Source organism: Fragaria vesca, linkage group LG2 (assembly GCF_000184155.1).
Source record: "Fragaria vesca subsp. vesca linkage group LG2, FraVesHawaii_1.0, whole genome shotgun sequence".
NCBI lineage: Eukaryota > Viridiplantae > Streptophyta > Magnoliopsida > Rosales > Rosaceae > Fragaria > Fragaria vesca.
Genome location: NC_020492.1, coordinates 32891883 through 32916583, shown reverse-complemented (window position 1 = coordinate 32916583; position 24701 = coordinate 32891883). Strand labels below are relative to the sequence as shown.

Below are 24701 nucleotides of genomic sequence, written 5' to 3'. Positions count from 1 at the left end.
AGCTCCTCTTTTGGGCTAAAAGATGCCTATAGTGGGTCTTGTTTATTTCTTTGTTTTGATTCTCCTGGGCTTCATTTCTAGGTCTGCAAGTTACTACCCTTACTATTACATGGGATGGACTTGGCCCATTATTGTTTTTGTTTTTGCCAAAGCTTCATTTTCTTTCTTTCTTTTAGGTTAAACTATTTTGAAGAGCACTTGATTTGGTGATAATAGAGGAGAAACTCTTCTACAAGGCTGCTGTGCAATGCCATGGTGCCGACGGTTTATCGAGGTACTTGGGTTTGTTCTCTTCTTGTTTCAAGAGAGAGATTTTAAGAAGAATAAAATGATGTGAAATTTTTAATTAGTGAGTCGGACGTGTCACGTGACATAATCATCTTACTTTATGTTTTTTTTCATTCTTTATCATATCACTACGCATGCGTGCACAGTGATCATTTCACCAGCTTGTACAGTACTGGTTAATGACTAATTGTCAAGAAGCATCTTGGATTCACTAATCTCACCAACTACATTGTTGTCCCATCTGTTTCAATGTTTAAAGTGAAGCCTCATTTTTTATGATCTAATTAAGCCATACTTCGACCAAAAACCCGGCAGCGAGCCGGTGATGTGATGTGCTGCCAATTTGCTTAGATTGTGGTTCAGATATGCTTAATTGTCTTCATTTCCAATGGCCTAACTATTGGGCAGCAAGGGTTTGCTATCAATACAGATCAAGAATAATATATACATGAATACATGTATGTGTTAAATTTTGCTAGCAAGTTGCAGAGATATTTTCAGTACTGCACCACAGTTCTGCAGGTCGACTAGCTTTATCAAGTATCAAAAAGACATGCACCGGCGATTAGAAGCCAGCAAAGGCTGCAATACGGCCATAGCGACCTAGCTAGCTAGACTTTGTAGAAGACAAATTACATATAGCTATTCTTGTTCGTTTTGGATTGGAATATACTAATTTAGATCGAACATAGGATCTGCAATAGTCAGTCTGATGATTCCATCGAATTGCAAATGAACAAAACAAGACAAAAAAGAGAAGAAGACGCCAAGATTAATACTAGTCCTGACTTTAAGAGGAGAAAAAAAAAACTAGTTAATTATACAGGCAATACAGTCCTAACCTCCTTATACAAATAGCTAATCAACTTTGATATGTCCCCTTTAACAACCGTGCTTAATTCATTAATTGACTCCTAACTACAACAAGCTTTTGTCTTCATCGATCTGTGATCAACTGATCGAATCGTTTGACACTTTGACTAGCTAGCTCGCTCTCATGCATCCCAATTCATGATTGATTGGTAGACTGGTTGTACATATACAGGTATTAATCATGGAACACAAAAGCAGTTTCTTGATCACTGCCATGGAGACTGGAGCAGTCGCAAGAACAGTTGAACTACAAACCAGAACTCCTGCATATATATTGGACGTATTGATGGGAATTCAAACTTAGAATTATTCCTATAATATCCGTATATAGTACTTTGCTTTTTTCTTTGTATTATGAAAAATTAAGGAATCTCTTAACAAATTAAGACAACTCTTAACAACAAAACCCTATGTATTCATTCATTGATAAATGAATAAATTAGTAAACTAATAATTTCCGTGGTCCTAAGTCCTAACATTATTCATATATAGGGGTTTTAATACAGTATATAAACTTAGCTTCATGTCTTGGAAGCTTATAGTAACTGAGAAGCAGTAGGCCGGTTCCTCTTCATAACTCCTGCATTTCAGCTATCTGCTCACAGAAGAAACTAGTTCCTCTATTTTCTCTTAGCAGTTGGCACTTGACAAAATGGTAATCCCTCCAAGCAATAATTTGTCTCACAGCCACCACACTTTTCATTAGCATCATGTATTCTGTACTTTCGATCAGTTTAAGCTGTTCCATGCATGTGTTGAATTGCTTAATTCTCCACTTAATTTACATGCGATTATGATCAAACAGGCTATCTTCCAAACCGAACCTAATAAGAAGCAAGCAAGCCGGGGAGGACGCCGTGCTGTACTATTCGTTTATGGTGAGACTATTAGTACTGATTATTACTTGCTTGGTTCAATAATATTGGTTATGATTTGTGAATCAGTTCGATATTGATGTCCTGCAGCAACTGAGGGACTGGAAAACATGGCATTCATAGCGAATGCTTTGAGCCTGGTAACATACTTCTATGGATATATGAACATGAGCATGACAAAGTCTGCAACCACTCTCACCAACTTCATGGGGACTGCATTCCTACTCACCCTCGTTGGTGGATACGTCTCCGATACCTACTGGTCACGATTCAAAACCTGTCTCATCTTCATTCTAATTGAATTGATGGTACGTCTTTGGTTTTGCTCTCATGATCATGATCACAGCTGAGAAAACTTAATGTATGCGTTCGTTATCTGTTCTAATTCATAACATGATTTGCAGGGATATGTCATTTTAACTGTGCAAGCACATTTCCCTCAACTGAGACCAACTCCGTGCAAATTAGGTGTTGCAGAACCTCACTGCGAGGCGGCGGACAGAGGCCAACTTGCTCTCCTCTACACTGGACTCTATCTGATTGCACTCGGCACCAGCGGGGTTAAATCTGCTTTACCGGCGCTGGGAGCTGATCAGTTCGATAAAAATGACCCTAAGCAGGCAGGCCAACTGTCAAGCTTCTTCAACTGGTTCTTGTTCAGCCTCACCATTGGTGCTATATTTGGCGTCACTTTCGTGGTCTGGATTGGTGCCAACCATGGCTGGGACTTGGCCTTTGGGGTGAGCGCAGTGGCTGTCCTTTTCGCACTGCTCTCACTATGTATGGGCAAATCAGTCTACCGCAACAATAAATTTAATCCAAAGGGAAGCCCCCTCTCAAGTATATTACAGGTACTAGTTCGATCAATTATGATTTGACAAATAAAGCAAAGCTAGAAAGCAAATTTCTGGGCAAGCATGTCACATTAATTTTTTTTCAGAAGACATGTCACATTAATTAGTTCATACTTGCAAAGACAATTCATCGACTTCTTAATAGTCAAATTAGAAGTTGCATACTTGTTTGAGACTACATATTTGATCCACAAAACTCTTTAAAATATTGAAAATACTGGTGTTTGATCCAGGTTTTAGTGGCCTCAATCCGAAACCGAAAGCTTCCAATTCCAGAGAAAGCAGAGGACTTGCATGAGATCCATGACAAAGAAGCAGGGGAAGAACATGAATATATTCAGAGAACAGAGCAATTCAGGTATAGTAATTACTCAAGAGATAAAAACTACCACTAATCCTAAAGCTAGTTAAGCTAATCTTTTTAACCATATTCATCATTATTCATCCTAGATTCTTGGACCGGGCAGCCGTCAATTGTTGCCCTACTATAGAAGGTTCCTCAACATCTACAAACCCAGGAGCCTGGAGACTGTGCACAGTGACACAAGTTGAAGAAGTAAAGCTCCTAATCCGAATGCTTCCAATCATACTCAGTACTGTCTTCATGAACACATGCATTGCTCAACTCCAAACTTTCTCCATCCAACAAAGCATGACCATGGACAGACATCTCATCGGCTTCAAAATCCCCGGACCATCCATCCCAGTCATCCCTCTGCTCTTCATGTTCTTCCTCATCCCATTTTACGACCGAGTGATGGTCCCACTCCTCCGGAAAATCACCGGAATTCCCACCGGCATTCGCCACCTACAGCGTATTGCAGTTGGTCTCGTGCTCTCCTGTATATCAATGGCTATAGCAGGAGTGGTAGAGACTCGGCGCATTTCAGTGGCCGTTAAACACAACATGGTCGACTCTGGAGAGCCTCTGCCAATGAGTGTGTTTTGGCTTGGTTTCCAATATGCCATATTTGGGGCAGCAGACATGTTCACATTGGTTGGTCTTTTGGAGTTCTTCTATGCTGAGAGCGCGGCAGGGATGAAGTCGCTCGGCACAGCCATCTCGTGGTGTTCGATTGCGTTCGGGTATTTCTTGAGCTCGGTGGTGGTGGAAACGGTGAACAAAGTGAGCGGAGGGTGGTTGGGAAGCAATAATCTCAACAGAGACAAGTTGAACTACTTCTATTGGTTGCTGTCAGGGCTCAGTGTGATTAACTTAGGGGCTTATTTGCTCTGTGCATGGTGGTACAAGTACAAAAAGGTTGAAGTAGTGGTGCTGAAGAAGCAAGATGGTTCCAATGGTAGCGCTGAAATGATCAAAGCCTAATCCTTCGTTCTTTAACTTTTACTACACCTGAAATATGCAGGTTAAGAAGTGAAATGGTAAAAGTTAGCTAACTTGGCATGAACATGTGGTGTTTGTCAACCAATATATAACCCTGATATTCTATGCAGGATCAACAAAATAAGATGAAACCAATATCAAGTCACTGATTCTATATAACTTTTTTTCTTCATTTACTTACAAGACCAATACAGTGTTATTGACATGGTACTATTTCATCCATCATCAAGAAAACAAAAAGGGAGACGGCACAATCGCCTTGCCACCTTAATCTGTAAAACAACCCTCAAAAAACGAATATGATACAACAAATCAACAAGTTTGCTTTACCATTTCACATCCAACGTTAGCGCTTCTGGAGCGACAAGGATGGATTGGGATTTTGTAAAGGACATATTTGACGGATTATCCCATTCAGCTGAATCTGCAATAATGAAGGGCTTTATCTTCTTAACCAAGATAGGCCTCAGTCTCAACCTCTGTAATTCAACTCTCGCCAAAACTTCAAACCAAACCCTTTCCACATCTGGCCTGGTCCTCCATCCCGCAATGTTCTGCCGGAGTATCCCCCTCCTCCTAAAATCCCTTTCCAGCTGAAGCTTGAACTGAACAATAGTTGAGGCTTTGATTTTTCCTTCAATACCAATGGTTGAGGCTTTGATTTTTCCTTTCCAAATTCTTTCCAGCATAGTTATTTTCGAACATAAAGAATCAATGGGGCTAGACTGCCTCTGCTTCTGCTTCCTGTATGTACGATGACTGCTGAAGCATTTCTCTGGCAACAACTCAATAATCTCCTTGGACATAAACTTAGTCTCGATATGAGCAGCAGGATTTCTAGTCCTGTATGCGACCAAAGAAGCAGGCCCAATAACGCGAATGGGAACTAACGACGCGCAGTATGAATGCCAAAAGGGCCAAAATTCACTTTTCCCTTTATCAGTAGTAGTGTCACTTGCGTTTAGCGGTGAACCAAGATCAGATGCATGAAACACAGAAACTCCAGTTGCTCTTGTTACCTCTACAGTAATGCCTTCACCAACAAGCACTCTTTTCAACCCTCTACTATAGGTAGTGTTCATCTACACATAAACATGCAAACAACTACTATAACAACAAACCCAACACACTTGAAGCAAAATGTATTTGTACATATGAATTGCAACCCAAACAATCATAAGTGAGCTTAACTACAAATCTAAAATCCATACAAGTCCTACCGGCAATGAAAGGGAGAGGTCATGGTCAGAATCGACTCGCAACTCAAATGGGCCCTCCACTGTGAAGGTGTCAACTGCAGCCACGGAACTGAGCTCCTTGATCACAGAGGCGAAATGGGTTCTGGGCTTGCGGAACTTTCTCCAAGAAACGACGTCGTCGGAGAACAAAACGACGACGTGGGACTTGCCGAAACCGATCCGGAACTCGTAGCGCTGGGCACTGCCGAAGCGTACTTTGCTGGAATCCAATCTGGAAACCCTAACGTTCTGCAAATCCCACCTGTGCTTGGCCGAGATTTGCTTCAATACGTCCTTCAAAGCAAGGCAAATCAAAAATTAGAGAAATGAGTAATAAGAATAAGAAGAAGATAGAGCATGAAATGAAAGAGGTACCTGCAAGATGTGGGAGTCGTTTAAGAGGGAAGAATTGAAAGCGAAGATTAAATGAAGTGGGAATTGGAGGAGGGAAAGGAAGAGGAGGACGGAGATGGGTCTGCTCATTGTAAATTTGTAATTGCAATTTTTTTGTGTTCGTGAGCTGAAGGAGGATCTGCCTGAGTCTCTCGCCGAGTTAACTCGCCACCACCATTATTGATTATTCCAAACCAGAGTGTTCATCCGACGGTTCAATCTAATCGTATTTTATGAATTTTCTTTATTTTATACACTGCCGTCGTTTTGTTTCTTGTATTATTGTGACTTTTTTTTCTTTTTCTTTTTTTAAATTCTGGCCAAAAGCAAAGGGCTTCTGGTTTAGTTCGTACCAGAGTGGAGCGAGGGTTCGGGGTTCCCGCTCCTGAGCGGGGAACAGAGGGTTTGAACCGGAGCTGTCTAAGGTTAACCCAAGAGATGATGAGGTTAATACGTTGCTGAATTCTCTTCTAATTTGCTTGTTAAAGTATGTTGCTGGATTCTCTTTTAATTTGCTTTAGACTCGTAAAAATGAAAATTGTGTTGCTTAGACTCCCATTTTGATTCATCAGCATATCATAATGTAATCTTTCTGCCTCTAATACGATCTATTCAAAAACAAGGGCATTATTATTGAAAAGAAATCAAATAATTCTTATTTGAATAGTTTACAAGAAGATGAGAAGCCAAATGAACTTATGGGGCCAGCAGCAAGACTCTAAAGAACTATCTGCGCCTGTTATACCATCTCATGAATCTCTCTTTTTCACATCATTCCCTCTCCCAACAGACCACCAGACCTTCCATGCACCGCAGGTGCTCTCTCCTTCGCCCCACTTCAGACAGTTGGCCCCTCAAAGCTGCTGCTAATGTACTGCAGCATCTGAACCTCCCAAAAGACAGGAACAAATACAATTGATTGAATGATAACAGAGGAACAATTAGCTTCATCTTTTTTGTTTTTCATTCTCATACAGAGTGATGGGTGAAGACCCATTTTGGTAGAGTTGAAGACATGCAGCCGCATGAACACTAAACAGAAGGGCTCGCATGTTCAAATTGCTCAGCAGTGAGCCAAATGATTGCTAAATATAGTCAATATTTTGACTTCAAAAGATTTAAGTTATCTCAGATCCTCTCCCCTGGAGGGGGAAATGCCTCAGGAAATTGCCACAGATTTTTCTACCTGTGGTTCATGCATAATGTCAGAAACTTTGGAGGGAGGCCAGTAGCGAAACACGGATCTGCCAAGAATGTTTTTACAGGAAGGGGACCCCTGAACACAAATAAACAACATCAGCATGTCAGTGTTGATACACAGTTGGAATGGTGAGGATAATCAACATTTAACAGTGAGTGTAACTTACCAGTTATGAGAGTCAAAACTGTTGTTGCGGTTATCCCCCATCACAAAGACATAGCCTTCTGGAATGAGCTGCAAAATCAAGCAAAACAGCAAACACAGACCTCGTAAGTAATTGAAGTTTTACATACACAAACCAATTGACCAAAAATAGAAGCAAGAACATGATCTTACAATTTGTTCCATTTCATAGGCAAGAGGCTCCAATATGTAATTTTCATTTTGAATTACACCGTTCACCAACAATTTCCCATCATGTACCTATTGCACAGAACCACATAAACATCACAAAATGCAACATAATTTCTACTTGTTTCACATGAATACAGTTGATGCACACAATAACCAAGAGTATCAAGATCTTACCTCTACATAATCTCCAGCCTTGGCCACAATTCTTTTTATAAATACATCGCCTGAGCTAAAGCCAATTTCCTGCATATCACACACAATACAAAACATGTCAACACCACATATCACAAAGCTCTCAGAAACAACAAACATCAATTCACTATTAATTATGTACAAAGTTACACACATTACCTGCAAGATTGGAGGTGCCTTGAAAATTACAATATCTGAAACCTCAGGCTTTCTGAACAAATATGAAACCTGTTCACCAAAAGAGAAGCAGAGATTTCTCAGTTAACAAACAAAACATATAACATTGAATTTCAAACATAATACCAACATTTCAACACTGCTCTATGGATTGAATATCAAACAATTTATGTTTCTATAAAGTAAATACCATTCCACAAATTCAAGATAAATGATGAACACTGATATGAACATAACTCACCTTCTCAGCCAAAACACGATCACCTACATCCAGAGTAGGATACATAGAGGAGGAAGGAATGGACCTCGGCTCGGCCAAGGAAGACCGGAACAAAACGCTGACGGTGACAGCAGTAAACACTGCCTTAGCATCATCAGAGCAAGAATTCAAGAGGCGCGATAACCAGCCGCTCCTCTGCAATCCACTCTTGCTCAACTCCGACGCAGCAGCAGAGGCCGCCGCCTCAGAGACCAACACCTCATCATCCCCACGCACAACTTTCTTGTCCATCTCGCTCACCAATTTGGCCGGAACAGACTCGTTGCAGGGAAGCCACTTGGACGCCTGCATGAACGGCATGATCGTCCCTTGCTTGACAGGCGAAATTCCGTTAACAAGAGACGGAGACGCCAAAGACGAACCGGTGACGGCGGCCGTTGACTTCAAAACGGAGATCAGAGTGGACATAATAGGAGTGTTGGCCTTCTTGCCGAGAAACTCTTCGGCGAGGGCGCTGTAGAGGGAGGCCGGAGCAGCCTTAGGTCTGAATTTGGATTGGTAATTGGGGACGGAGCCGGAGGGGTCGAGATCGGCCTTCTGGTTGGTGCCGAAGAGAAGAGACCTAACCCAGCATTCGTGGACTCCGCGGCAATTGGTGACGCGGATACTGGCGGAGGAGGCTAGGTTTTGGGCCACGTAGCCGGAAAAACTGAGGGTGACGCGGATCGCCATAAGAGCAAATTGTAAGAAGAAACTGAAGAGTTGGTAAATTGCTGTCTCGGAGACGAACAAGGACGACCTGTAAAAGGCTAGCAGAATGCCATTTTGGTAGCAATAGAATGTGAACTGGAGATGGTAGAGTTGAATCGGAGGTTGGGATTCAAACTGGGGAAGCAATTGGGTTGGGGATTTGAGGGATTAGGATTAGGGGGTTGGGGATTTGAGGGATTTGGATTGAACTCTGAGCAGCTCTGGCTCAGAGAGAAAGGGGGCTACCAGACTCAGCTGGTGGATTTTGAGATGGCCAAGAATTCTAAAGACTGGCCTTCGGTTGCCAAGAGTGTAGGTTTTAATAGAACGGCGGCTATTTTTTTCTGGTTCCATAGTGGGCAGGTTTCCTTTTTTATTTACGATTCTGCCATGTTTCGATAGATATATTAAATTTTGGGATTTGACCGGTATTTTCTTTCTCTTTTTTATTTTGTCATGGTGCTTATTTTCCTCTTCTATAGACTACTAATTAATTATTATTATCTTTATAGAAAAATTCCATTTGTTTTAAGAGAGAAGATGAGATTTTTTTTAAATAAATAAAGAGCTGGTGCAAATGCCCTCTAGCATTCCTTAATGAAATTGTCGAATACAAATAGGGCATGAAGCTTACACCCTTTATTACAATAAAGTGTGTAGATATGTGTAAATAAATCTACTTCTTACTTTAAGATATGTTTCTTTCTATAGAGAGTAAAATAACAAGTCATCTCGATTACATTAACAAATTAGTAACACACTTAGACCATCTCTCACCATAGGCTAAAAAGCCAAATTTAGCCTATGTCTACTCTCACCATAAGCTAAATTACATTTTTCAAGATAAAAAATTTGGCTTGAGCTATTTGGTAAGCCAAATTTGGCTTATGAAGTTTGTAAGCTAAAATTAAATGTAATTTTATTCAACTTTACATTTCTCCTTTTAATTTACACTATCATCAAAATTAAAAATTCATTACTCACAATCATTGCGAAGATCTCGATGAGATCTTTCATATGAGCTCCATATCGAATATATTTATATAATATTTTTTTATGATTAATTATTGATTTAAACAAATGTATGAGAAAAAAAAAATAAAATGGCTTTACCTTTGAATTTAGCTTATGGTGGGAGTGTTTTTTAAAACCAAAAGGCTATAAATTTAGCTAAAGATTTAGGGAGACTATGGTAAGCTAAAAAAAGATTATACAGAATATTCTTGTTTTATAGGTTAAATTTAGCTAAGAATTTAGCCTACCATAAAAGATGCTCTTACACAGCCACTATTCATATCAAGGTCCTCAAGAGTATAATTATAAAGCTATATTAATATTTTTTCGTGCACGAACCCAAAATCTCCTCAAATATGTTGACCACAAACTAGTGAGAGTCATGATTCAAACTCTATACAACTTTACCACACCTAATGATTATTTTAAAATGCGTTTTGCTTTCTAAATAATTTGTTAATCTCTTCAAATAACAAAGATAATTCTTATGACAAAAAAAGAATATTGTTAATTGAACTTGATGGGTAGATGGTGGAAATATGTGAAAAACTGAGGGTAGTTGTGGATCAGGGTCTCCATCCATTTTTAGTTGACTTTGACTATAACTTTGGCTCTATTGCTTGTTATCAACCTACCTCACACCTTCCTAAAACTTTTTATTTTATTTTTGACACCTTCCTGCTATTTTCCGTTTGTATGCCTATTCATGAATCATGTGTAATCTGATTCCTACGTCATAAAACACCGTACAGATCGATTATGACAACGAGCCGCCTTGATTTGCAGATATAAGCCCATTTCCGTTCGGTCAAGTCCCATATCGGAGTTTGTAATGATATGTTGACGGATAATGATCTATCATAAGTTTTATTGATATGTATGTTAATAAAATTCGTATTAGGATATTTTGTTATATAAGAGATAAGACTATCTATATTTGAATTAATTGCTCGTATGACGTAGTGAGTTTTGATATTATGAAAAAATTCTAATATAACAAGCTTGTTGAAATTTTATGACCAAATTTAAAACCAACCATTTTCTTGTTGGACTCTGTTGAACAAAACCTCATTTATTTATAGGTATAGCAGGCAAACCCGATATTATGAAGAAAATTAGAATGTATAGACACAATAACACAACAGTACATGAAAAATGCAAATTGTTACCAGAGAGAATTGTTACTTCACTTATGTCTAGCTCAATTATCTACAGTTCTCTATCACATTCAGTTCTATTATCCTTTTTTCAAAACAGAGAAGAGAAGTACCTGACCTTGATAACATATATAGCATGCATGTATTTATTAACAAATTTTTATCAGTAATTCTCAATTCAATGAGAACAGAGCTCCGGAAAACAGAAAGATATGCAGTGCATCAAAAGCGACACAAAAAATATAAAATATCCTAAAGAGGAAACATTATATATGAAGAGGAAATGGCCCTTGTTGACATTCTTGTGTTGACTATATCAACCGCCGAGTGTTTCCTCAAAATATTCTGGAGCCTCCATGTCATGCATGGGAGTGAGGAAGGCAGCCGATGACGGAAGTGCATACGTCGCCAACATGGTTAGTTGATTGGATTACGAAATCTGAGATGCGTATATAATCCGCGTCTCACAGTTAATAATTACCAAATTGGTGATCAGAAAATCTAATACATCATTGATTTTGAGTTCTTGACTCCAAAATTATATCACGGTCTTATTTTCATAGTTAAATCGTGCTCATCATCGAACATTCAATTAAATTTTAACTCAACTCAATTTCTTTATTTTCTTTTCCACTGCTGAAGTTACTCCGAAGAACTACATACATCATTTTTAAAAAGAAAAACTAGATAATGAAAATGACCATTTCCTTAGCCAAGTGTACAACTGTTTAAACAAACCAAAATAATTCATTGTGCCACATCAACGCTTAAGAATTTCTTTTGGAGAAGAAAATGAAGTTTTCTGATAGAAAAAATTACACAACTAGAGAAATATTAGTGGTGGACAAAGATTCCTCATTCTCTTCTCTCATACTAGAAATAGCTACAAATATGTCATCATATATGACATCTATGAGCCAATCAGGTCTAATCCCTAACTGACAAAGACGCCCCTCAACTCGGGCTACACACTTGGCAATTAAGCCAGCCACCCCCATTGACATTCCTATTAACATGAACGAAGTGCAGAAACGCCAACACTATTGAACAAGGATCGGACCTTTCCACCAGTACTCCTTCTGCGCAAAGACACTCCTTAACCATGTTCACACAACCACTTGACAATCACTTTCCACACTCTCCATTCTCCAACAAAATACCCCTCTGCACTACTCCCTCCAAACCAAGAATTAATGCAGCCAACTCAGCCGCACAAGGCTGAAGCCTACCATGAGGATCAAGGTTTAAGATTTGAAACAGTCAACATCCAAAACGTGTGTAACGATATTAGAAACTGACATTAAACTTCAATGTGTCACGATTTGAGTAGGTCACAAATGAAGAGGAAGGAAGGTGATTCTATAACAGTCAATTGTTTCAAATATATTGACGAAGAGGATAAACTTATAATTAGTCTCATTTTCAGGCTTTCAGCTCCGGTCTTAGTCAAGACCTACCAACTAACTAATGTGAACCAGACAACGTGAACTATATTTCAACTTATATGAACTAATGTGAACCAGATCCTCTTGTATAATGTTCACACTTTTGAGGAATCGAGACCAGGTTCCTACTTCGTTCTAAGTTTCTAACAATCAATCTGTGCTACTTCTCTATCATGGGCTTGTTAGCTTATTGGGTATCTTCCCTGTTGGGCCATTTATAATTATGTCGATTCATCTTCTTGGACAGGCCTGTTAGGTTAATACCGCCTTCAACTATACACTATGCTTTCGGCTGGAGACGAACGGACTGGATCGATATCTGGGCCATGATCATTTCTAAGAATGGGCCTAGGTAAATTCATTGTGAATATATGAATCATTGCGAATAATTTAGAAGTAAATCTGGCAATGCGTGACAGTGAGTCAAACTTTCCAAGCAAACCACGGAGCACAATAGTTGAAAAAAAATAAAAATATCAGAGCAGGTCGCACTAGGTCGCTAGCAGCGAACGCGAGACGCAAGCACGTGATTCTGTTTTCTCTCCTTTGTTTTTTCACCACTTTTTTCAAAGTTACCAGAATACCAGCAGCACCACCACTCGGCCCTACCAACCACCACTGGTCCTCCGCCGGGACAATCAACCCCCACGCGCGCGCTTGCTCATTTTATTAGGGGATCCTTCACCGCCCATGCCCTCGCCGGCTCGCCATTCCCACCGCTCTAAATTATTGTGATCCAGGACATTGTAATTTTCACTCTTTGATGTTAGCACCGGTCCTCTTTTTCTTATTTTTGGAACCAAAATATATTTCGTAACTGTGTCACCATGCTTCCTGGCTTGTTTTGGACTTGGTAACTTGTGGAGAGTAGACTCGAAAAGCTTGTCCACACGCGAACACACACAATGAGAACAATAATAATGTCTCATCATTTCCCATCTCCACGCTCTTCACGTCGCGTGCCTCAAGAAACCGCATATCCCGGGAGTCTCAGGGCTTGTAGGACCCCTTCCCTCTTCACCACGCTTGACTGTTTGACCTAACGGACGCCACCCTCAGGCCTCACTGTGTCGAGGCTACTTCCGTCGTTTACAGTAGCAATTAGCAACTCCTCATTCGCCACCGCCGTGAGGAGGTTACGGTGGTCCACCATAATATACGTTACACTAGAGCTCAAGAACTGTTCAGACTTTTTACGCTTAATTAGACTCACATCTTTGTCTACATATTCGACCGTCGCATCAGTCTCACTCAGTCACTCACTCGTTCACACTCACACTCACTCAATCAACGGCCCCATTGCTCAGGCTATGATAACTCATTGACCCTTCATACCTAGCTACCCGGCCATCTGCTCCGACACACATACTCACTCACCCCTGAAACCAAAAACCAGCGAGAGCAAACAAACAGCTACCTCCAAGTTCCAACTCCACCACCATTTTCAGTATTTCAATAAATACGTACCTGTCTATATACAAATATACCACTCCGCCTTTCCCGTACTTTGATCTTCACTCACCTCTATTATTTATATAAAGCTACACACAAACACACAAACACAACTTGTGTGTGAGTTTGAGTGACTTCAGCTACTGACACAAGTCTCTTCTGTGGCTAGTTAGCTAGTTAGAGGAGAATTACATACATCAAAATGGACGAGAGGCCGGAGACAGAGCTCATCTCGATTCCGGCGACGCCACGTGGAGTGTCCACGCCGGAGATACAGACACCCTCCGGGCAGAGGTCTCCTAGGCCGCCGTCCAAGGAGGCCAGGTCGTCGGCGTGGACTCCGACGTCGTTCATATCGCCTCGGTTCTTGAGCCCCATTGGGACTCCAATGAAGAGGGTTCTGATCAACATGAAGGGTTATTTGGAGGAGATGGGCCACCTCACCAAGCTCAACCCTCAGGATGCTTGGCTTCCCATCACTGAGTCTCGCAATGGAAACGCTCACTACGCTGCGTTTCACAACCTCAATGCTGGTGTTGGATTCCAGGCTTTGGTTCTTCCCGTTGCCTTTTCTTTTCTAGGCTGGTAATTTCGATTAATCTCTTACCCTGTTCTGATTTTCATTGTTTCATTGAGTGAACTATACAGTTTTCAAATTAGTGTTGGCGTTTTGTGCTTGATTATGATTAAATGCTAATGACTGTGATGGGGTTCAATGTCTTAATCTTTGTATGATCTGTGCCCCTCACATGGTGCTGGTGAGGATTTTAACTAAAGTTTATGGATTGTGGGTCTAAAGTGGTTGCAATTGTTAGAAATGATCATGATAATTATGAATAGTTTTCATGCTTAAAAGACATACATAACATCCTTGAGGATATTACCAAAAAAAAACATCCTTGAGGAAAGTCATTTCTGTCACTTTATCTTTTGCTTTTCCAGAAGTTCAATCCAGATTGTGGAAATATCCCTTACTGGGGCCATTCATAATTCTTCATCTTCTTCCTTTAACAACAGAGGAACCTTTATACCTTTGTTACAGTATTCCCTGTGTTTTTTAAAGTCACTCCAGATTGTATCCTATAAATTATTAAGAAAGTCATTTACATAGGCTTTTCTAGCTCACTTTTGATTTTTGTTTTATGCAAAAAATTTATGATTGTCAATTCAGTTCAATTATGCTCCACACTTCTGGTCAACTTCATAACAGTAAAAGGTTGAATCCAGGTATATAATCAAAGTTTTGAAGTGCCTGATCATAAAATTAGGATAAAACAAAACCATTGGGTAAAAGATCTGAACTCTGAAGTGTTCAAAATGAATTGATTTGGTTATTCTTGTCTTGTATTGTTTTACAGGAGTTGGGGAACACTTTCCTTAACCATTGCCTACTTCTGGCAACTGTACACATTGTGGATCCTTGTTCAGCTACATGAAGCTGTTCCCGGAAAGAGGTACAACAGATATGTGGAGCTTGCTCAGGCCGCCTTTGGTAAGTACTTAAATTCAATGGTTGCTTTCCTTTATCATAACTTATGAACAAGTGGTTAATTCAATAGCATACATATGCATTTCATGTTTCGCAGGGGAAAGATTGGGTGTTTGGCTTGCTCTGTTCCCAACTGTGTACCTATCAGCTGGAACTGCAACAGCTTTGATTCTCATAGGAGGAGAGACCATGAAACTATTTTTCCAGATTGTTTGCGGGCCTCTCTGTTCATCGAATCCCCTAACAACAGTGGAATGGTATCTAGTTTTCACTTCGTTGTGTATCGTCCTGTCTCAGCTTCCGAACCTCAATTCAATAGCCGGACTTTCATTAGTAGGAGCTGTCACAGCCATCACTTACTCTACAATGGTTTGGGTCCTCTCTGTAAGCCAACCAAGGCCACCCACAATGTCTTATGAACCACTTCCAATGCCATCTTTCTCGGCTTCCCTCTTTGCAGCCTTGAACGCACTTGGTATAATAGCCTTTGCATTCAGAGGTCACAATTTAGTTCTAGAGATTCAGGTATTATATACACCCATTCTCTCCTGTCCTGTTAACATCTATATGTAACTAATAGTTTGCACCTTTTCTTATCTTAAAGAATTTCCTTTACCTTGTTCAAATGTGTAGGCAACAATGCCTTCAACCTTTAAACACCCAGCTCATGTACCCATGTGGAAAGGAGCAAAGGTTGCCTATGTCTTGATTGCCTTGTGTGTGTTTCCTGTTGCAATCGGAGGCTTCTGGGCCTATGGAAACCTCGTAAGCTTTCTGGCAAATCTTACAGTAACCGAGCGTGTTTAATTAATCACATTAGGTGCTTTAACTAGGTACATCATTTGCATTAGTATAACTACATTTGTACATACCAATAGGTAAACGCTCCTACAACACAAATAATACTTCCTTAATGTTTACTGTTTGATCACTGTAAATTAGAGATGGTTGCATCTTGCAGTTTTGTAATCTCTTTACATGTTTTGTATTGCTGCAGATGCCGTCTGGAGGGATATTGAATGCACTGTACGGATTCCATAGTCATGACATCCCCAGAGGATTACTTGCAATGTGTTTCCTACTAGTTGTGTTCAATTGTTTGAGCAGCTTTCAGATATACTCCATGCCCGTATTTGATAGTTTTGAAGCTGGTTACACTAGTCGTACCAACCGACCCTGTTCAATCTGGGTCCGTTCTGGTTTTCGAGTTTTCTACGGCTTCATCTCATTCTTCATAGGAGTGGCACTCCCCTTCCTGTCCAGTCTTGCTGGGCTGTTGGGAGGACTAACCCTCCCAGTCACATTTGCCTACCCTTGTTTCATGTGGGTTCTCATAAAAAAGCCTACAAAGTACAGCTTCAATTGGTATTTCAATTGGATCTTAGGCTGGTTGGGGATTGCCTTCAGTTTGGCCTTTTCAATTGGAGGCATTTGGAGTATGGTCAACAGTGGACTTAAATTGAAGTTCTTCAAGCCGCCTAGCTGAGCTTAGTTGACAGACATATCAGTTTTCACCCTGTTTAAGAAATCTGCAATATTTTGTTACAATCTTTACTATATATGTTTCTTCAAACTGTATGTCTTTGTTGTAACTTGTAAGTGCATATAAGTTGTTTATGGTTGTAATGCAGTGCTTGAAGGATAGTTTTCTACCTGGGATACTATGATCACCCACAATTTGATTTTCATCATAACCTGTATAATTTAGCATGGTCTTTGTATTAACCTATCTAACAAAAGGTTACACATCATAAGAAACTAATTCAAACATAATTCGTACGTTAAATTCAATCAACACACAAACAAGTTTTGATGAATTACCAACCTATCTATGTTGCTGCTGGTGTCTGCATCGATGTACAAATCTGGATCATCACCATCTTCTGCAATCGGATAAGTTGTCATCAGCATGGGCGTCACTAATCCTTTTCGGGAGAGATACTTCACACACACAAACGCTTCTTTGAGACGTTTTGTTGGTTTTGCAGTCTAGCCGTCTAGGGCTACGTCTTAGCAGCCCATCACCTCTGGCTGCCATTTGATGATTTGATCAGAATGAGATGGAGGTAAAAACTACGCATGCGCTTTGAGACGTCTAGGGTTTTAGTGACTGGAAGCTTTAAGTAGAACAAGAGTCGTCCCAACAGTTAATTAAATCCTGCGATGTATCCAAAAAAATGAGAAAGACGACTGTTCTTAGTTCTAGGTTCCTGGCCTTCCAGCCATATAGATGAACACCATTCTGTATCAGCTATTCTTTAGTGGTGTTTAGTGGGTTAATGCTTGGGCTTATTTTGATATTATCTGTGGTCTTACTAGTACAGATGTTGCAAGGCCCATCAGAAACAGAATCGTTATTTCATCTAGGATGATGGAGGTTCCATTCTCCAAACAAAAACTTAAAGGAAAACTACATTCAAGGATTGAAATTGTATGCGTGTAGCTACAAGCCTAGCTAAATGGGAGGAATTGCATTCCAATTGAAGACATATCCCTCGTACAATGATGGGATCGATCACTTGGTAGTGTGTCACTAGAGTGAGCAATGCCTCGTTTCAAATAAGATTTGGTATTTTCGTATTGCCAAAATTTTCAAACAAGTTCAAGGAAACGCTAGCAAGTTACCCAAAAATGAAACGGATATCAAAGATTATGACCTAGCCAGGCCTTTGGGCAGTTTCTGATTTTTATCTTTGCTAGCACTGATCAATCCAATTCCATTGATGCATCTATGAAATGAAAAACAACACAAAGAAAATGTAGGAGCAAGACATTGAGTCAAAGATTAAAGGCTAGGTAGTTCCAAAAGATGTACAAAGCCAGCTAGCCATCCCCAAGCAAAGCAAGGCCAAGAAACCCAAAAACCCTAATAAAATTGGTGTTCATCCACCAAATCAGTTCCAACAGATGCATCCCCAATTCCGCATCAACTACCATCAGTAACCTAAACCGCTAAAACTACCTGATTATATATTGTAGTCATGATCTATACTATATAAACCCAGCACCAGAGAAACTGGCCCAGATACAAAAATTACTTCTCAACTTCAAACCAACATTCCTCACTAATGACCCAGATTTCATCCCAGATTTCATCTGATAACTGCCCGTGCTCAGAATGCAGGGAAATCAAGACAAGAGCTAGCTGGGGAATCAGCCACCTTTTCTTCCTTGAGAGCACCACCACCACCACTGACAGCTGGCATGGAATTGAGAATCTGAACCTCCGGCCAATTAACCATCCCACCACCCTGACCTCCATGATCAGCAACCGCCATCTGCCACGTGTTCATGTCGAACCCGGAAGAAGAAGCAGCCACAGGAGCACCATAGACAATCTCAGCCGGAAAATCAACCCCTGATGCTCCGGCGCCGTACCCGTAATCTTGCTGGAACCCATGGACAAACCCCGACCCGTAACCCGAACCGTACACGTACCCGTACCCACCGAGGGACAGAAACCCAGGTTGTTCCTGAGAGTTCATCATCATCATGGGCGAAAACGAAAGCCCTGTTTCACTCCCAGCGTTGTCGTTCAGGTTCAGGAGTTGCAGTTGTGTTTGGTTGGAGGGCAAATCCGGCTTTTCAACCGCCGAGTCGGAAGCGGGTTTTGTCTCGTGGGTGAGGGAGGAAGAGGAAGGCGAGCTGGAGGAGTTTGAAGGGGACGCGCGGTGGTGATGAGAGAGCCTGGGTTTCTTGCGAGTTCCGCCGCCGACGGGGACGTCGCGGAGGGTCCCACCATGAGTCCAGTAGCGACGGCAGTCTCGGCAGAAGTGGCGTGGCTGGGAGAGGTTGTAGTTGTTGTAGTAGCAGAACTTGGTTGCGGTGGAGTTGCAGCGAGGGCAGGGAAGTTTCTCGGCGGAGGACGCGGGCGGTGGATAAGCAGCAGCCATGCTCTGGATTACCCTCGGCCGTTTGAGGTCTGGAAATCCCGGAGGAGTAGTGGACATGGTAATGGTGTGGCTCTGTGAAAGCAGAGACTAGTTTGTTGAGTGTGAAGAGGGGAGTGAAACCATTTAGGGGGGTGGGGTGGTTTGTTGTGTACGATACGCGACGCGACGTGTGTCGACGTTTTAACAGTGTTTACTGCACTATCGACGTTCCGATAATTTTAACTGCGAGCACTTATCCCCCTAATTTGACGTGGTTAAAAGTGATTGGTGCAGGGATTGTGCGGTGATGGGTAAATGTAGTCTAGGCTTAGGCTAGGGAGGTGACTAAGTGTTGGCGTGAATCTTACTGAATTCTCTTGTCCCAAAGCAAAATGCCAAAATCAGACCATGGTTAACAGGGTTCTTGTGTTTATCCGATCGAATATTTGTCTTTTGTTTTATTTATTTTTTCTGGGGAATTAAGGAACAAAAATAATAATAATGTTACCGAGGTGGGATGTGTGTTGTTAATTTTGGAATGGCCGCACAGAGTTGGAAGTCAAATAATAGAATTTGTGTTCTCACGAGGAAATAAATAAATAAAAACAAGGGATTTAGGAGAAGCGACAATATGATGGGTGTCAGGGCAGCGTGGGAGGCAAGCTTTGCCTAGGGACACACATCCACTGTTCTATGCGGCCTGCGCTGCCGTAGTCTAGTCCTATTCTCACTAGTCCTTTCTACTCTAGGCTACCTTACACTGCTCTCTAATCGGTTTGTCACCGCTGAATTCATCTCTGCCGGATTTCTCACTGTACCTCCCATTAGGTTATGCGTTATATCTTCCTCCCCCTACTTACTCTACAAGTTAAACCGGTTACATGAATCAGAGAGAACAAAGAGTATGCCAAGAACCCAAAGCCCATTTGAAAGTGACACTCCATCATGTGGGTTTAGTTCTCTCTGGGCCTGGCCCTCTCGTCTAGCACATCAGAACTCTTTCCCATCACTATGAGCTGATCTAGTGAGTGCTGGTCTGATTTCACTTTCAGTTTCTACTTCTCCAGTTCTCCTCAAGGGAAAAGGAATCGTTTACTTGTAGCATGCTCCACTTCTCTACTAGCAGAAAGTCCGGTGTATTTGCCTTCGCCGAAATGAAGTGCTTCTGTCGGATGTAAAGTTCACGGCGACTAGCATTTGTTTGGTAATAATAACACTGCTCTCAATCCAGACTCATAATAACCGCAGTGTTTCTTACCAACGATGTTTGATTAATACCAGTTCAATGATATTGAAAGATTAGACGCATAATCTACTGAAAATAGAGATGTCTGTTCTTCAACCGTGATAACAAAGTTTGTCATGAGTCATGACAATAAAGTTTGTCAAGATAGGTTGCGGAACCCATAACCAACTTAAAACACAAAGTCCACCAACTTGGGTAAAGATTCGGCCACAGGCAGTTTATGGGGATGACGATGAGTACAGATTACAGAATCATAATTTCCTACACCAATAACTAACTCCTCGGCTTCAGGATTGCGTGCATTGGATCGCGTTTGTGAGTGGTGAGCCCGACAGTATCTACATTTTCTTCTTCTCCAGCTCTAAGCTTCCACTCAAACTCCTGCACCAGCCTACCAATCGTCGGGCACGCTATTAACATTGCCTGGAGGGAACCGGCACATGCCCTTTTTCCTGCCCCAAAAGACATGGTTTTGTACAAATCCATTGGATCATATTTCGGGTCTAGAAATCTCTCTGGCTTCCATTCCTCGGGGCTTTCCCATTGATGTTTGTCCATGTTACACCCGTATATGTTTATTGCAATCTGCACATCATAAAATTTTACTTAAAAGGACTGATAACAGTATAACTTCATAGGAATATATCAAAAAGCTGGCCAGAGGGAAAAGTTATGAACCTCAGTTCCAGCTGGAAGGTAGTAACCTCCTAGTTGGGTGTCTTCATGTGCATATCTTAAAGGAACTAATGCAGCTGGACTGTGCTTCCTTAGAGTTTCATGGAAAACTGCATTCAGGTATGGCAGTCTGGACAAGTGTTCCTCTGTCACCATCTCCGATCCACATACCTTTTGCATCTCTTGATAGAGACGATCCTGATTGATACAAATACATAGAGGCAGGCAATCAAATTAGCTACAAATTTAACAAAAAGAAAAATATTTGTACGAATTTCAAACCAGTAAATGAGTGGACTGATATAAACCTGTTGCTTAGGATTTTTAGCAATTTCATACATAGCCCATTCTGTTGTAACCATTGTAGTATCTGCTGTTTCAATTATAGTCTCCCAAAGCAACATTGTTATTTGGTCCATTGTCAGTGTTTTCCCTTCAGAAAGCAAGAAGTCGATATAACAATTGATTTCCTGTTTCATACTCAGTCATGTTAGTGAAACTGAGAAACAAACTAATGCAACACTTCAAAACTAAAAGAGTATGCATTAATTGAAAAACGAAAAAGATCACACCTCTCCTGAAGCAATTCGCTTCTTCTGCTCGTTGATCAGAGCAGTCATCACTGCTTTCCTGCGGGAATACAGTTGCTGAATTTTTGTCTCCATGGTCTTATTAGGAATCCATCTCAGGTAAGGGAAAAAATCTCTCCAATCAACCTCAATTGCACCCTCCATTATATCAAGCACTAGAATCTTGAAGATCTCATCCTTTGAAAGTGTTGTGCCAAATTCCTCCACATAAATGGGTTTTTCTATGTCCTTTCCAAAGGCCTGCATATCCCGTGGCATGTTTATACTATATTTCTGATTTTAATTATATTGTCTAAGTCCGAGGGAACATAAATGACATAAAATATGGTTTATGAATAAATCACCTGCTTCACAGCAATTCCAAAGAGTTCCGACTCAAAAACTTTTCTGAAATTCACAGCTTCTTGAGGAGACTTCTTTACATGAGAATGTAGCTTGCTCAAGACATTTGCTCTCAAAGTATCTCTGTTGCTCCGGTGTCGCTTCTGAACAATATATATGTGGTTATAATGACATGTTACTATGGCAACAAGATTAGGACACACAAAAATCAAAAGAGAACATAGAAATAACCATAACAACCAACCTGAGCTCTGGGTCCAAGAACATTTGCAAGTATGTATCGCTTTATCATCTTGTGAAAATCGTTGTAGTCACTTATTGCAACCATACATTTATCAGCAGTAAGAATCTTCAGTGCATTTGATAGCTTTCTGGTTGAGATGGATGAATATCTGGTCACCATGGCCTGAAACAAACATTACAGTAGAAAGACTTCAGAAATTTACACCCTGATTTTCCTATGCCAGAAACATTCACTTATAGGAAACAAACAATTCCCATATCAATTGCTTATTAAGCATGAAGATGGTGGAAGTTCAGCAAGAAAAGTATCATTCTTAGAGACTCTACTTATTAAACATGGAGTTCAAAACACTGCTAAGCTCATCAGTTTGATGCCCATGGAAAAGGATTAAACCCATAAGCAGGTAGCAGTAGAAAACTGAAATCCAATATATCAGATAAGAGGATTTTGTTCTCCTAATTCATAGATATCCATGTAATTTCCAATTACTCTTGATTTGGACTCTTACATCTTTCACAACTTCACCAATTGACACTTAATTTCCACCAGGAGCTGATTAATTACTACAATCACTGTCTAGAGATTTCTACCTTCATGCATAAGCCTTCTTGATCTATTTGGGAGAGTTGATTTTTTGTTTGCAAGAAAACTATGCAGGTTTTATAGTCCCACATATACCAGTGTGAACTCAACCAACTTTCAACGAAAACTGACCAACGTGGGTCAAATTCAAATATTGAATCTTAAACCAAAACCCGCTTTATTTTCATTTAGATCAGCAAAAAAGAGTAAAAGAAAGATCACCTCTTTGGCAACTTCGGAGGTATTAAGAACGACCATGGTGGAAGCACCGGTCCTGATGGAATAGATGGGGCCATACTGCTCAGCCCACCTCGTGAAAGTCTTGTATGGTTTCTTCTCCTTGAGTTGCAGCAGATTTCCGATCACCGGCAGCCCAGGAACCACTGCGAAATTCCCAAATCACCCATCATTTCATATACCCGATAACAGTTTCAAGTGCAGAGTTGAGAATATCATGATCCAAAAGAAAAACAAGACATGCAAATCAAGGCAGACCTGGTACGGGAGGCAGCTTGGCATGAACACTCTTGTTGTTGTTGGTAAAGTATGAAACTCTGATGTAATACAAGAAGAGCCAAGACAGAGCGGCAAGAGCAATAGGGATGGCAAAGGGCGTTGATTGGAGTTCTGGGAGGATTTGGTGGAGGGTGGCCATTCACACTGTCAGAAGTTGAAACTGAAGACGAAGAATGCTTTTGGTTTCTGAGAGAGTGGTGTGTGTGTGTGGAAGTCAGAAGAATATAAACACACCACATTAGACTGACAAGGGACAGATGGATCGGTTATGATGAATCTCCTGCTTGGAAATTTGGGCACACAAGGAAGGTTAATTAATAATTCGGGGACCGTGTCACTGAATAATGCTCTGATCACGTTTATGTTAATCACAGGGATTCCCTTTTTGGCGTTTCCCTAATTATTCAAAAACGAGGTAGATCACAAATGGTTCGAATACAGAGTGTAAGACTTATTTGGCTTACGACTAACAAGTGACAAGGACTCTCGAGCCTCTCTCTCTGTCTTATTGTTTGGGGCGGTAGGCACGGCGGTTCTTGCCGCTCATCACACCACAACCATAACTCTCCTGCTGCTTCCATTCTTGACTAATTTTCTCAATAATTTAAAGGACAAAAACCATTGAGAAAAATGGACGTGTTCCTGGCCCTGGAAATAGGATGTTGATATAGGGCTATTAATCCTCCTAACACGCAGGTGTTGAAAATAGGATTATTCATGTAGAACTCATAACATGTATGACATTTGTCAAACATGGTATTCTTTTGAAGTTATTAATCTAAACAAACTTGAGTTTCGTACAGAAATAAAGTAGATCGATAGTATGTCATTTACATTCTGTAGGGTAGATTCTGAAACAAGGGGACTGTGGAGGGTTACTGTAAGGAGGACAATGATTTTGTTTTATAGCCCATTGAGCTGCCAACTGAGTTTCATTTGTGGTTGTTGCATTCAGCCATGCCGTATTGGACCTAAATAAAACATCCAAGCACATACATTGGGCCAGACCCAACCCCAAATTTGTCGGTGCGTCCCTCGCAGTCATCCTTGAAATATCCGCTCACGTGGCGCATTCCCATAAGCCCAGAATCCACGATTGCAACGTAACACATGGAACTTAAAGCACCGGATACATATCTCCACTGTCCCTGCCATAGCACGTGCCGTAGCCTGTCACACAGTCACTCGCGATTACGCCCGCGTGAATATCACTTTCCATCTCTGGCGCGAGTTCGCACGTGTGACTGAACTCGCTGCAAAATCAAGCGTGGGAGAAACTGGCTGGCAAGAAAAGCCCAATAACTCTCTCTCTCTCTC

At 40.9% G+C, this 24701-nt stretch overlaps 4 protein-coding genes and 1 pseudogene across 5 annotated transcripts; 2 read left to right on the top strand and 3 right to left on the bottom strand.

Annotated features, from left to right (window-relative positions):
- Window positions 1–1699: 1699 nt before the first annotated feature.
- LOC101291022 (probable peptide/nitrate transporter At1g27040-like) lies at window positions 1700–4217 on the top strand. The gene is made up of 6 exons (XM_004293186.1): window positions 1700–1816; window positions 1967–2039; window positions 2127–2344; window positions 2441–2887; window positions 3124–3248; window positions 3341–4217. Exons 1-6 carry the CDS (start codon window positions 1814–1816, stop codon window positions 4215–4217), a joined length of 1743 nt encoding a protein of 580 aa, XP_004293234.1. The 5' UTR covers window positions 1700–1813.
- Window positions 4218–4388: 171 nt separating this feature from the next.
- On the bottom strand, window positions 4389–9052 carry LOC101290731 (annotated as a pseudogene). Its single transcript, XR_184171.1, has 9 exons — window positions 8032–9052; window positions 7773–7841; window positions 7596–7664; window positions 7404–7490; window positions 7234–7301; window positions 7029–7142; window positions 5849–6040; window positions 5456–5767; window positions 4389–5317 (listed from the first exon to the last, which is right to left on the bottom strand). The product of XR_184171.1 is annotated as an uncharacterized LOC101290731 (transcript).
- A 4885-nt stretch (window positions 9053–13937) lies between these two features.
- LOC101290926 (lysine histidine transporter-like 8-like) lies at window positions 13938–17005 on the top strand. The gene is made up of 5 exons (XM_004291885.1): window positions 13938–14413; window positions 15187–15320; window positions 15415–15842; window positions 15951–16082; window positions 16315–17005. The coding sequence occupies exons 1-5, from the start codon at window positions 14031–14033 to the stop codon at window positions 16801–16803; spliced, it is 1566 nt and encodes a 521-aa protein (XP_004291933.1). The 5' UTR covers window positions 13938–14030; the 3' UTR covers window positions 16804–17005.
- A 1425-nt stretch (window positions 17006–18430) lies between these two features.
- LOC101315208 (dof zinc finger protein DOF3.5-like) lies at window positions 18431–19267 on the bottom strand. The gene has a single exon (XM_004293185.1). The coding sequence runs from the start codon at window positions 19265–19267 to the stop codon at window positions 18431–18433; it is 837 nt and encodes a 278-aa protein (XP_004293233.1).
- Window positions 19268–20503: 1236 nt separating this feature from the next.
- LOC101315406 (ent-kaurene oxidase, chloroplastic-like) lies at window positions 20504–23592 on the bottom strand. Its single transcript, XM_004291884.1, has 8 exons — window positions 23364–23592; window positions 23091–23251; window positions 22287–22448; window positions 22045–22185; window positions 21683–21940; window positions 21419–21580; window positions 21114–21308; window positions 20504–21020 (listed from the first exon to the last, which is right to left on the bottom strand). Exons 1-8 carry the CDS (start codon window positions 23521–23523, stop codon window positions 20709–20711), a joined length of 1551 nt encoding a protein of 516 aa, XP_004291932.1. The 5' UTR covers window positions 23524–23592; the 3' UTR covers window positions 20504–20708.
- Between the last annotated feature and the right edge of the window lie 1109 nt (window positions 23593–24701).

Excerpts from the sequence above, each read along its gene's own strand:
- LOC101291022 (XM_004293186.1), top strand. Across the intron at positions 2,040-2,126 it reads TGCTGTACTATTCGTTTATG|CAACTGAGGGACTGGAAAAC; the intron begins GTGAGACTATTA and ends GATGTCCTGCAG. Across the intron at positions 2,888-3,123 it reads CCCTCTCAAGTATATTACAG|GTTTTAGTGGCCTCAATCCG; the intron begins GTACTAGTTCGA and ends TGTTTGATCCAG.
- LOC101290926 (XM_004291885.1), top strand. The coding sequence starts at position 14,031 with ATGGACGAGAGGCCGGAGACAGAGCTCATCTCGATTCCGGCGACGCCA. Across the intron at positions 15,843-15,950 it reads ATTTAGTTCTAGAGATTCAG|GCAACAATGCCTTCAACCTT; the intron begins GTATTATATACA and ends TCAAATGTGTAG. Across the intron at positions 16,083-16,314 it reads TCTGGGCCTATGGAAACCTC|ATGCCGTCTGGAGGGATATT; the intron begins GTAAGCTTTCTG and ends GTATTGCTGCAG.
- LOC101315208 (XM_004293185.1), bottom strand. The coding sequence starts at position 19,267 with ATGTCCACTACTCCTCCGGGATTTCCAGACCTCAAACGGCCGAGGGTA.
- LOC101315406 (XM_004291884.1), bottom strand. The coding sequence starts at position 23,523 with ATGGCCACCCTCCACCAAATCCTCCCAGAACTCCAATCAACGCCCTTT. Across the intron at positions 21,581-21,682 it reads AGCGAATTGCTTCAGGAGAG|GAAATCAATTGTTATATCGA; the intron begins GTGTGATCTTTT and ends AGTATGAAACAG. Across the intron at positions 21,021-21,113 it reads ACCTTCCAGCTGGAACTGAG|ATTGCAATAAACATATACGG; the intron begins GTTCATAACTTT and ends TATGATGTGCAG.